General features: G+C 42.1%; 1 protein-coding gene across 1 annotated transcript in view; it reads right to left on the bottom strand.

Moving 5' to 3' along the window:
• Positions 1-12,687, bottom strand: part of PIK3CA (phosphatidylinositol-4,5-bisphosphate 3-kinase catalytic subunit alpha) — a 256,280-nt gene that overhangs the window by 80,172 nt on the left and 163,421 nt on the right. Inside the window, exon 11 of the mRNA XM_085635399.1 lies at positions 6,741-6,905. Coding sequence (XP_085491525.1) covers positions 6,741-6,905 — 165 coding nt within the window. The remainder of the gene's footprint in view (positions 1-6,740; positions 6,906-12,687) is intronic.

Consider the following 12,687-nt stretch of genomic DNA (forward strand, 5'->3'; position numbering starts at 1 on the left):
TGGTAAACCACTAAACATTTAGGTAGGCTATTCTGATACAAAGTAATCTTTTGCAGCTGTAATAATTTCACTTTTCTAGAATGTATGAATTTTATTTTAATTGATCTGTCCTGTTTTATGGATTGATGTTGTGAAATAAAGATAAGGCCAAAAAATCACCTCTGTTGTTCCAGGAAATCAATCCTAAAATAACAAGCATTAGCATAGCCAATAGGTCTCGCTTTTGGGACCTTATAAGTGTTTACCCATGCAACAGTTGATGTTGTTGCACCAAGGATATTGTGCTGCATAACTAAATACTTATAAGGTCCCAAAAGGGAGAACTATTGGCTATGCCAATGGTTGTTTATTTTCCAATTGGTGCTTCCAAAGCACGTAATATGCAAACGGCGCCCTCAGGAGGCTAAACCATGAAGGCATCCATTTATTTCTTAGAAAAGCATGGTACAGCTGTCCTGGAAAACAAGATGTGTGAAGATGAAAAATGACGACCTCCAGTACAATAAAAAATTTGTGCAGCAAACTAAATTACAAGTTTTGTGGTTAACACCGAACCCCGTGCAATTTTCACCTGATGAATGGAACAGGTCAAAACCTGTCGAAATTTAACAGCGGAATTAGTGTGTGAAGACTCAAATACATATAAAATTATGTGCAATAAACACCAATTCCATGAGGAGTTCCCCACTTGGTCGTGGGGGGGGGGGGATCGGGGGGGGGGGGGGTTGGGGGGTTTGTTTTTCACCTGAAATGCATTTCAAGTATCCTATTACAATAAAAATCTCAATGTCATTATTGGTGCAATGCTTGGGCCGGTACCCCTGGGACTTCAGGGGCCGGCAATGTATATGTTTATTGACGAATAAAAACAGTTTTAAAAAAAAATAAAATAAAACAAGAACAACAGCGGCACAAGATAGGGAGAAGGGAGTAAAGCTAGAGTGAGGGAGGAGAGGCACCCGCCGAAAGGCGGCGAGGAAGGATGTCCAGGCAACTTCATGGGAAACTGAGGACAAGAACACGAGTGGTGCGCGTGCCACAGCGAGCCATGTGTTTTGAATTATCGTGCACGCGTCTGGGCACGATAATTCAAAACACATGGTGCCGTGCGGGTAATAACAAGCAATAGGTCACACACACACGAGCAGCGTGTGGTGGGCTTTTTGAAGCCCCTCACAAGAAGTCTCGCATTACTGAAAGTTTGAGCTATTGGCGTTGCATTATTATTTGCAATGTCAATAGCTGAAACTTTCAGTAATGCGAGACCAATTTCATTGCAAATGGTTGTTTGACATGTAAACATGGAGTGATGTCCAATTAATCAGAGGACAGGAATGTCCAATTAATCAGAGGACAGGAAGTTTCCCACAGAAAATCAAATTTGTTTCTTAAACTGCCATCCCTTTGTTTTTGCTATTAAAGCACTTTTTTTTTTAGCTCCTTCATCAGAATTTACAGAAGAAAAAAACAACCTTAGGAAAGAGAAAACACGCTTTATCGCAAACAGGCAGACTGCAAAACAGGAGTTTATGTTTTTTAAGAGTGGGAACGTATTATAAGGATAAAAGTGTGATGAAAAGAAAGGAATGCTAAAAATTGCTTTGGACTCCTTTATTAAGTATAATAATAGAAGGTGTAGCATTTTGGGTTTGGAAAATGAAAATCTGGATGTAACAAGGCTATTTTTCTTTCTAAATTAATCTGTCCCAGGCGTGCAGCACTGGCAGAACATCAGCAGAAATAAATATTTTGCCACGGCCTTATTTAGACGTATGAGTAAATTATAAGTATAATTGCAAAATATAAATCGCGTCCATTAATGAAGCTAGAGGGCTGGAAAAGTGACATTACAAGACTAATTAAAAAGTTGTTAAGGAGACTGCTATGTCCATGTAACAATATTTCCGCTTGGTGTTTGTGCGTAATTTTAAATTATTATCTATGGAGCCACCATTTAAGCAAGGAACTCGGTCGGTACAGCAGTTTGTTTGCGTTCCGTTATAAAGAGCACTGCAGAGCAGGTAAAAGGACACATAACTGTATTTAATGCTTAAATTAACTTTTTAGGCTATGTTCTCTTGAATTTGGAAGAGAAGGGCACTAACACACCCTTACAAACCAGATTGCATGCTTTGTTGTACGCAGCGAACACAAAAATGCCTACGGAGTTTGTTTACGCGCAGTTAAAAAGAGCAATGCGGAGCAGCAGAAAAGAAAAATAATTCCATTTTGTCAGTGCTTAATTTGAGCCGGTTTGTTTCCGGTGCTCAGCACCAGCACTTAATCTTCCACACTGGTGCTTGAGCAGCAGTTAAGGACACAGGATGTTGTGCCCACCCTGAGGCTCGAACCTAGTGCCCAAGCTTGGAAGTCGGCAGCTCTATTCATTGTGCCACATCCTCTCCCCGCTTCTAGGGTTTCATGGTTAATAGTTGGGTTTGAGTTGGGCAGCGCTGTGGAGCCATCTTTTAAGCAAGGAACTCTGTCGGTACAGCAGTTTGTTTGCGTTCTGTTAAAGAGAGCATTGCGGAGCAAGTGAAAATACAAATAATTCTATGTAGTGCTAAAACTAACTTTTTAGGTCGTATTCCTTTATATTTGGAAGAGGAAGGCGCTAACACATCCTTACAAATGAGACGCATTATTGTACACAGCACACACAAAAGCCAAAGACCGCTCAGTTCAGCCCTCACATACGAGCATAGAAGAGAGCTTTTGTTTCTGTTCTGTTTTAAAGACTCCACAGCACAAAGCAAGGCCTACCATCGAAGATATCAGGATCCATCAGGCCAGCACCGAGAGTGGCCCTGCTGCTCTGTTAACCCTCTTCATCAGGTCACCAAGACAGAGTGAGCCTCTGACTGACCGAGGTGGCTCAAAGCACCCGCATGCCACAGCCTGAGTCCGAGGGAGGTGATGGTGCCAACCTGCTCCTGAGACCGACAAGAGCTGAGCCCACCCTTGGGTTTGGCCAAACTGGTGCCCTAGTCGCCGCCTGCAGCCTCTTTCTGCAGGGACTGAGAACTGTTAAAGTCTCCAGCAGCATGACCCCGCCGGACAAAGCACCACTGCATCCGAGTCCCCAAGCCAGAGTTCGATTGGACTGACTGTGTCCCTGCGGGCCAAAGACCCTCAAGACCTGAGCCACCCCTGTGGGTTCTCCATGACTGGCAGCCTCTTTTGATGGGTACTCTTCCCAACTGACTTAAACGGGGCACCCGAAAAGCACCTCTGCATCCAGACGCCCCAGAGCTGACCAATGTGAATTGTTGTTGCTGCCTTGGACCTTGCACCATACTTTCCTTAAGTCCAGTAGAACAGTGCTGTAAGTCATTGATAAGTGACCGTATGTAGTATATGTTTTTCTCCATAGGATAACATTACCGCTTTAAAGAGACAAATACAGTGCATTTTTTATTTCTTGAAAAATCGCTATCTCGAAAAGTACTAACCTGATTACGATGATCTTGGTGTCTAAATCCATATAAAATATCTGTGTTATTTATTTATTAACTGGTGTCGGATTCCTTTATTAAGTTATGTTTCACTTATCGACTATTTGTGTGAAATAAAATGCTTGACACTATCCTCTAATAAGCCGAAACTGCTCACCCATACTACCACAAAAGTGAGCATTTGGGATTATCATTATAACCACTGTAAACCAGTAAAGGTCGTCTGGACTCTGCACAGTGTACCGCATTTGGTGCACAATATAGAGAGCCAGCTTCCTCCAATGATTTTCCCCAAACGTTTCCAGGACTGGAGTTAGAATAGTAAATTTGACCTTCTAGTGTCCTCCATGCCCACTGCTGTCCTGAGGGCGCAATTCATGGCAGGAAAGAAATGAGCAGCTCAAGGTAGGGAATTCTCCATTTGAAAGGTGGCAAACAGATCCAGTCTTGAAGATGTCTTAAGATGTTGTCATCAATAACCAATTTGTGGCTTTTCAATTAATTATCTGCTCAGAAGATCTACCTGACAGTTTTGAAGATTCAATAGATTAATAGAGTGCATGGTTACATTCCTTACCAGAAGCCAGTGCCATAGCACTTGGGATGCCAGTGATACAACTCTGGCTCAGGGTCCCTCCCGTTTGTGGAGGTACTGCTCTGAAACGAAATAAAGATTTACAAAGCGCTCTAATGTCTAGGCTCTGTGATCATGTTGTCTGTCTAGGTCAGACCTGTGTTCGATGTTAGTGAGTGTAGACCACCCTTCAAAACCGGATGGACTGCTTTCAATATCAGAATATTATTATCACAAGAGTTGTTTTTCCAAACGTAACCCCTGCACCATCAGGTTTTGAGAATGGACTCCCCCACAAACAGGAGGGACCCTGAGCCAGAGCTTTATCACTGGAAGCCGAAGTACTATGGCAATGGCTTCAGTCCCTAGATCCATTTGTTGAATTGTCTTTGGGTCTGTGCAAGTCTGGATTATTGCTTAGGGCATTTTGGGGACCAAAAAGCATCTACGATAGATGCCTTTTCCTCTTTGAGAGGGAGGAAAGGGTTCTAATACATGCTTTTACAGGACAGTTAGCTTTTACCCATAGTAATTGCAGCTGAGGTTTTGGTGCAAGCTTGTGAGGGAATGATGGAGGAGATATTTGAGCTTAAGAGTGTAACAATTCTGTTAGTTGAGAAGATCAATCTGTCAGTTGTTCTGTTCTGTCACACTCTGAAATTATTGAAAACACTCCCTCCCACCAGACTGGTGAACTGAGGACTGAAACTGAGAGAGCCATCGTCTCAAATGAGGCTGGAACTTCCAGAAGAGGGTTGCTGGTGTTGCTGTGATCCTCTACATATGCCAGACCTATGTTATGAAGGTTGCTGTTGTCCTTGCGAATGAAACTGATAGGACATATAAGAAGTTAAAACCTCTTCCTCTGGTAGTAACAACGGTCCCTGCATCTGTATTCTGAGACCTGGAGATAGTTTTCTTCTCCTCCAAGCCTTCAAAGTTTCAGCCTCATTTCTCATTCCCTACATCTCATCATCTGCCTGGGAACAGAAAAGAACAGATCGAGTAAATGTTGGGTTCATAATTTTTACCTCTACATCAGGCTTCAAAGTTGTTAAATGCAGCCATCAGGCACATGTGAGGGAGATACCTTAGCAGAATTTGTTAATAGGTCTGCAGAGGCAATGGAAGCTAGCACTCCCTCCTGCGTAACTTGCAAAAATTCTTGCCTTTGTCGCGAAAGATTTCCCACAAGGCCCTATCATATTACCCAAGCAAGGCTGTTGCACTGGCTGTTTTAAATGCTGTTGCTATGGCGCTCCAAACTTTATGGACAGCTGCCTCAATAAGCTTGTTCTTCCCCTGTCAGTAGGCACTGAGGATTATGGAGCAAATGCAGGTTTGCGTCTGAGCACCGAGACCAAAGGCATCTTCCTAATGGCAGACAATGAAGTGCCTCTAGGAATAAAGGCCAGTTTCGGTAGAAGGTTGGTTCATGTGGAAACAGGAGAGGATCTTCTGCAGGAATTACCATCCTAGGCAGACCAGATGGCAGCAATAACACCGATGGTGAAAACATATTCTTTAACATGCCTCAACATGTATTTTATCGACAGTGGGTGCCGCGACATCCATCTTCGACGGTTCATTGTGAGTGGGCAGACTGGGTGCTTCCACATCCGTTGGCATAGAACCGTAGTGGAGGACTTCTTTGGTGTATGGCACCCTCTTGGTGTCGACGTCTTGCCTACAGCAAACCTGATCTTTGGTGGCTAGCATATTGGTGCTGAACTATGCTTTAACGTGGATACAAGTGAGGTCAGCTGGTTATCTGTGTGTCCACAGTGAAGGCAGCAAAGCCACTTCTTCCTAGAACTCCTTTCTGAGTCATCTTCTCGAGAGCGCATGTACGTAGTAGAAGTGGCAGCTGTTACGGCGGTCCTGCCATTTTTTTTTCCGCCTTCGAACCTTCTAGCTTCCCTTTCAGAGAAATCCATTCATACTATTATAACTGACACTTTGCTATTTTCTGAGAAAAAGCATGAGAAAAATCCCCAGGATCTCTTCTCTGTATCCCTGATAATCAGGACACCAAGCAGCATTAAAATGTTAAGGTGGACTTGAGAGACTGCAAAGGACTAAAGCGGAGAGTAGGTTTCTTTACTTTTACAAATAGTCTGAATCAAAGAAAGGCGTTTTAGATCACATCACTGGACTAGAGAGTTTCCAAATATAGTTGCAGGGATAACGGAGAGAGGCGGAGATATAAAACATTCATGGAGATCAGCAAAGCTCCTATGCTAGAGAATTATGTGTTTAGGAGAGTACACAAAGGTTTGTTTTCATTCCACACATAATGGTTTTCTTGATTGGTGTAGTGTAGATTCACAAGTGGGCTATGCAATTTATAAAGGGGAAATGTAACTCAAGGATTTATTCCCAAAGTATAGGAACATATCAAATTAAAGTTCTCAAAAACACATATTTCCAACAGAATCTGAAGACAAGGAGGTCTAGTCCAAGTACCAAAATAAGTCTAGATAGTTTACAAAAAGTATAATAATCTGAAGCTGTGTAATCTTGGCCAAAATCAAGGTGTTTAGCTTTGTCAATATGTGCAATAATAAGCAAAAAGGAATACAGAGTATCCCTGCTTTGCACTTTCAAGTAATCTTTGGAATACATACCCTGCATATTAAACAGCATAATGAAGACGCAACAGTTACCAGTGGATTAACTAAACTGTAATGTTAATAGGTATTATACTGCACCTGCACAAGTTGGATGAGGTATTGAGACAGTTTGTCATCAGTCAAGTACTGCTCCAGGCACTTAACAGCAAAGGTCCGGACCATGGGATCTGGGTAATTACAATCGAGGAGCTCCATTGCCTGCTCAGGCTTGATAGGGATCCAGTCCTTTATTAGGCAGTACATCTGTATCAGAATAAAACCGGTTGTAAAATTAACTCTATGAGGAACTTGTAGTATTTTTTTTTTAAAGAGCATCAATAAAATAGCCCAACAGCAGTGCTACTCAAAGGCAAATCTTTCTTACAGCCTTTCCGATTTTTCTTAAATAAGGAATAAGAACAAAAGCAATGTTATACACGATGATTTCCTGCAGAGCTCAGGATATGATTAACTAAACAACAGAGATTAAGCACAGTTTAATCTCAGGTACAGGAAATAGCACAAAAACAGTCCCAAACTTAACTCCCCATAAAACACTATACCTAGCTATAGCAGTCTGTACAATGAATTTAAATAACACGCCGTTCCATGAATAGAGACACATCTAACAGAGACACATCTAATAGACACATCTAATAGAGACACACATATCCTGCGCCATACACAAAGAACACACAAATGCAAATCCACCTTGCACTCACAACTATTGAAAAGAAATCCAAAGGTATATACCATTTTATATGTATACCAGTTCCAAAGCAACACCTAACAGAGGATACAGTGGAATTAAGCAAAATCTAAACATAAAGAACACTCTTTAAAGTGAGAGGACCAAGATATTGATCTAAAAATGATTTATAAAAGTAGCATGCAATTTGGACTGGGGCAAAATGAAATGTCATAGGATTTGTTATGATTATAAACAGAGCTCAGGGAAGATGCAGAAGGCCTTCTTGAATGCTAGACAGCAATGCATACGCAGAGGTGTAGAATTCCTATAGCCGACTCAAAGGACATATTGTTTGGGGTCAAGGACAACAAGTTTTCAGGTTTACTTTGTCCTTGGGACAGTAGTCCCAACCCCCTGCAGCACAAACCCTTTGGCTGACAATTTACCGTACCACATTATGGAGCAAGGAAGGGAACTGTCTGCAGTAGTGGTAATATTTGTTTACATATGTTAATGCTGTTTTGACTTGTATTTATGATTCATTAATGCAAATACTTTTTTTTTTTTAGGGTGAGCGCTCTAAATAAATGCTGTAAGCATGGACTGCACTACTGACAGTGGTTCCAGTAAAAAAAGAAATGTGTACACACGTTTCCAAAGTTTAACAATAAGACTAGGTATAATGCTCCCAGATAGCTCCATGATTAGATTGAAATATTGGAAGAAAGATTAATGATTCTTTGCTTTTATAATAAAATGTTCACAAAAAAATGCAGCTAAGGAAAAAATGTTTTGCTAAACTACTGTGAAATCTTAGGTATCATTTCTTTGAAGCATGATTTAGAAAAATGTGAATATGAATGCTATTATTTCCCAAAAAATATTCATAATGTTAAATCAGTATTACCAGTTTTACAAAGATTATGCGCAACATGAAAATAGACCAGTATTGACAAAGCCAACAGAACCGACACTGGTGGTCAGTCTTTTGGTTTTGTCAATGCGTGTCTTGTTTTGAATGGCTTTTGTAAAACATTTTTGTTGTGGGAGGTGCTGGGCCCTCACTATAATAACAAACATTGGCGAAAATGCCAAAATAAATTGGTCCCAAAAAGCACATAGTGCCATACTAGCATCTGGTACTGAACAAAACTACTTTGTGTGCCGATATGCTCCTTGTGAAAGAGCAGACTGTGATCACTCAATGTGAAGCCAGCTGACAGATGGATAGACAGAGAATTTTAATAAACACAAGAGTTCTTGGTTAATGCCAGTAATAATTAGAGGCCCAATTCTAAAAGAAAGTCACAAACTGCGCCCATGGTATATGCCTTTTCATTAGTGCAGATGTATATATTTCATGAATTCACAAGAATTTACAGAAGCATATCAGGTAATAGTATCTCTAGAAAATATTTGTAAACTGTATTTTAGCGTGAACAAATATGCAAGCGTAGATCTGCTCAAGCAAAAATCTGTTGAGCGTTCACTTTCCTTCCAGACACTTTTTTCCCAATCCTGGAAGAAGTTTTACTTCTGACCCGTGTCAGGATTACATTTCCAATCTTTCTCAAAATGTGAAAGATTAGAGCAGAGCTGGTGAAAAACCTTAAACATGCAAGTTATTAGCTACCTCCAGCGCCAGTATAGAGATATGCAGAAAGGTGGCATTAAGGAAATTGCTAGTATTCAAGCCCTTTTATATTATTAGCCCTGGCATAATCAGAGAGGCTATTATCAGAGCTCTTTTATGAGACTGCTGTCATAATTTGACGCTTAAATACATGTCGCTTAAGGCTCAAGTAGATTTTATTTTACAGAACAAGTAAGATTTATGAAGCAACCTGTCCCATTGACAAGTGACAAAAAAAATCATGACCTCTAAAGCATTACTGCGTGAAGTTCCATAAATTAGGAACACTGAAAATGTTAAATGGAAAAAGCATATGCAGACTCTCTCTGTAGGAAAGTGCCCCTTTTTTGTCGTGGTGACACCCACTTGCTCACCAAATGCTGATGTGGACTGGAAGCCTGCAAACCAGGTATAATATACCATTTATTTATTTATTTAATTTATAAGTTTTGTATAGCACGAACATGACCCTAGCTGGTATCAGAGCGCTTTACATTACATTAGTTGGATACATGATACAATTGGCATACGCTGTGGAACGGCAGAATTCCCTAGGAAATGGTACCCTTGGTACCAGGGGCATGGTTACCACAGAGCGTCCCTAAGGGCTGCAGGATGTCTTATACCACCAAAAGAGACCCCCACACAAACTGCATGCAGACTGCCATTTCAGGCTGTGTGACATGGTGTAAACACGACATGGCACACATCCCCGTGTGCCATTCCCAAGTCACTGCATATTATATAAGTAAGTCACCCCTACAGCAGGCCTTACAGCCATAAGGCAGGGTGCTTTATATCCTATGTGAGGACATATCTGGTTGGCAGATATGACCCTGCCATGTCTAGTTCAATTGCTACATATAGCAAGTGAACAGGGAAGACATCTTAAGGTATGCCACTGGGCACTGGTCAAAAAGAGTCACCAAGCTACATAATGGCTTCACTGAAATATATGGTGTTTGATATCAAACACTTTGGTTTAATAGATCTATGCTGACTTCAGTGTGAGATTTATTATACCATGCACCCAGAGGGCTCCTTAGAGGTACTCCCTGAAGCCTACCAGCCTCTGGTGTGCTGGCTGACTGGTGGTCCAGCCTGCCTCCACAGACAAGTTTCTGACCCCTGCAGGCGAGAGCCCCCACTCTCGGAGAGTAGAAACAATGCCAGTTCCAGAGGAAGGTGTTCACACCACCTCCAGCAGGATGGCTAGTGATTTAGCCTATTTATTTATTTAGAGAGTTTATGAAGCGTACAGGGGTTCCCCGGCGCTATCCCATAGGGGTTTCCCGGTGCTATTGTTGGATAAGGTTCACCAGAGGAAGCAACTCAGAATAGCCAGGTTTTCAGCTCTCTTCAAAGAATCATGAGTGTCTCAACTGTTCTGGGAGGGAGTTCCACAACTTGGGGCCCTGATATGCAAACCAGCGCCCTCCCATCCATGACCATTTTACTGTAGGGGTCACACATAAGGCCCAGTCACTCGAATGAAGAGAGCGGGCCAGTTGATATGCTTTCACAAACTCCTGTAGGTATCATGGGCCCACCACCCCTGCCCATGTTCTGTGCACATAGCACAAAGTTTTCAACCAAATTTGCTTCTCTATTGACAGCCATTGCAACTCCCTCAGCAGGCTCACCACCAAGATCTGTTTCGGAAGCTTGTGAAGCATTCTTGCCGCAGAGTTTTTCACCACCTTCAACAGTCTAATAGAGGCTTTACCCACTCTCATAGAGTATGCTGCCATAATTCAATTTAGCCATGATGAGTGCCTGTACCACCGTCTGTTGCGCCGAATATGGGAGTAACCAAAACAATTACAAACCCGAGGTTCTCACCCTGAGGGACTGGGTCTGGTAACGGGCCCAAATTCTTTGGTCAATGATGGGGGTGGCTAGAGGGATAGATACCTTATCAGCACCAACGCCTCCGTCTTGTCTTTATTCATTCTTAATTAGCGGTGATTCATACACTCTGCCACTTTATTCAAGCAAGAGTTCAAGGATTTAGAGTTGTGGTAATGTGCAGAGACAATGAGAAGTTGATTTGAGTGTCATCTGCAGAGCAGAATAACGCGAGGCCATAACTTTACAGCAGGTCTGCTAGTGTGCGCACATAGATATCAAAAGGTGATGGACTTAGGGAGGATCCTTTATGGACTCCTGAGTTAATGGCATACCGTTCTGAAGATTTTTTGGGGCCAAAATCACCTGAAAAGAAAAGACTGGCCTTCTAAGAAGGATGTCAACCAAGAAAGGGACGTTACCTGTATCTCCATCTCAACAAGCCTCTCGATGAGAGAGACATGGGACACAGTGTCAAAGGCTGCGCTGAGGTTCACAAGAATCAACGCAGCCATCTCGCACTCATCCAGGAGACGTCCAAGATGTCCAGTCACTCCTAGAAGCACGGATTCAGTACTCCTGAACACTTGTCCCTTCTCTCTCACAACATGGATCTTAGGGATTTCTTGCTAGGTCCCAAGAAACCGCGTACAAAATGCTTATTATATGCCATCTATAATTAACTGGGGAAAGTCTCCCAACAGAATGCTGCTGAGAGATTACTAGAATTAACCTAGAAAAGGCCTTGGATGTGGTAGACAATGGTATGACCACACTTTCTTCACGTATTAATTCACTGGGCAACATTGTGTCCTCAGCCACTGACATAATGGAACAAGATTTGTCTATTTTACAACATGGCCTATCTCAATTGCGCTCCATTTTACTTTTGAGCTGAACGCTACAATCATTGCATTAAGGCCACGTGCCATGGCGGTACATTAACTGCACAAATTTGTTCTTGGCTTATGATCTGAACAACAGACAATTGGCCATGGCTCCCAGAGATGCAAAGTACACGATGCTGCTCATTAAAAAATTAGAGAAATTACCTTTTACAGTAGCAGAGTCACGGTCTACAGAAGGGTTAATTCATGTCACACTGCCAATCACGACATTCCAGTTCCAATACTGCCTTAGATACATCCAAGCAGGCAGGAATGAAGCATTGAGTGAAGGGTACATACAGGAAACATGGGAGTTGCCATACAGATATAGGTGCAGAAATAAGGACAGTGAAGTTTACTTAAGTGGTACAGACTGCGAGAAGACTTTAAGTGGGTCTTTAGTGTGCAAAGAGGTCTCGCTACATGGCGTGTGTAATGAGTTAAAAGCAAACTTATCTCGCTACTTGAAAGGCTCCCCAGGTGCCGTGATTCATCCGCTTTTTGATTTACTCTCGAATGGGAGTTATTTAATGCTGAATGATCAAGGCTGTTGCGGGATGGCGGCAGGCATCACATATCTAGTCACAGTAAACTTCAGGGTTGTTTGCTGTATGCAACTATTGTTTCCCCTGGCTCGCACAGTTAGGGAGGGCACCACTGTGGCCTTCATTGAATGTTTCCAGTATAAGGTTTGATTCGCTGAGCAGACTGAAAGCCATGTTGTTTCAACAAAATGTGGCCTTAACTTAAGCCCGAGAGACTTTTGATCTCCAGGTTGCAAGGTCTTTGGCAGAGATAAAGGCCCTGGTCCGTACGAACTTCCCGATCCATTTCGGAGAACTGGTTCATCGTATCTTTAATATGTCTGATATGAGTGGAATCATACACTTATTTAGGAGTCTTGGATCAGATTTCTTAACCACCTTTCAGACCATCTTCGAAGTAATTCCAGCTTTCATACACTCCGTACTTGGAAGAGTTTTTGGA

This window comes from Triturus cristatus, chromosome 11, assembly GCF_964204655.1.
Source record: "Triturus cristatus chromosome 11, aTriCri1.1, whole genome shotgun sequence".
NCBI classification, from domain to species: domain Eukaryota; kingdom Metazoa; phylum Chordata; class Amphibia; order Caudata; family Salamandridae; genus Triturus; species Triturus cristatus.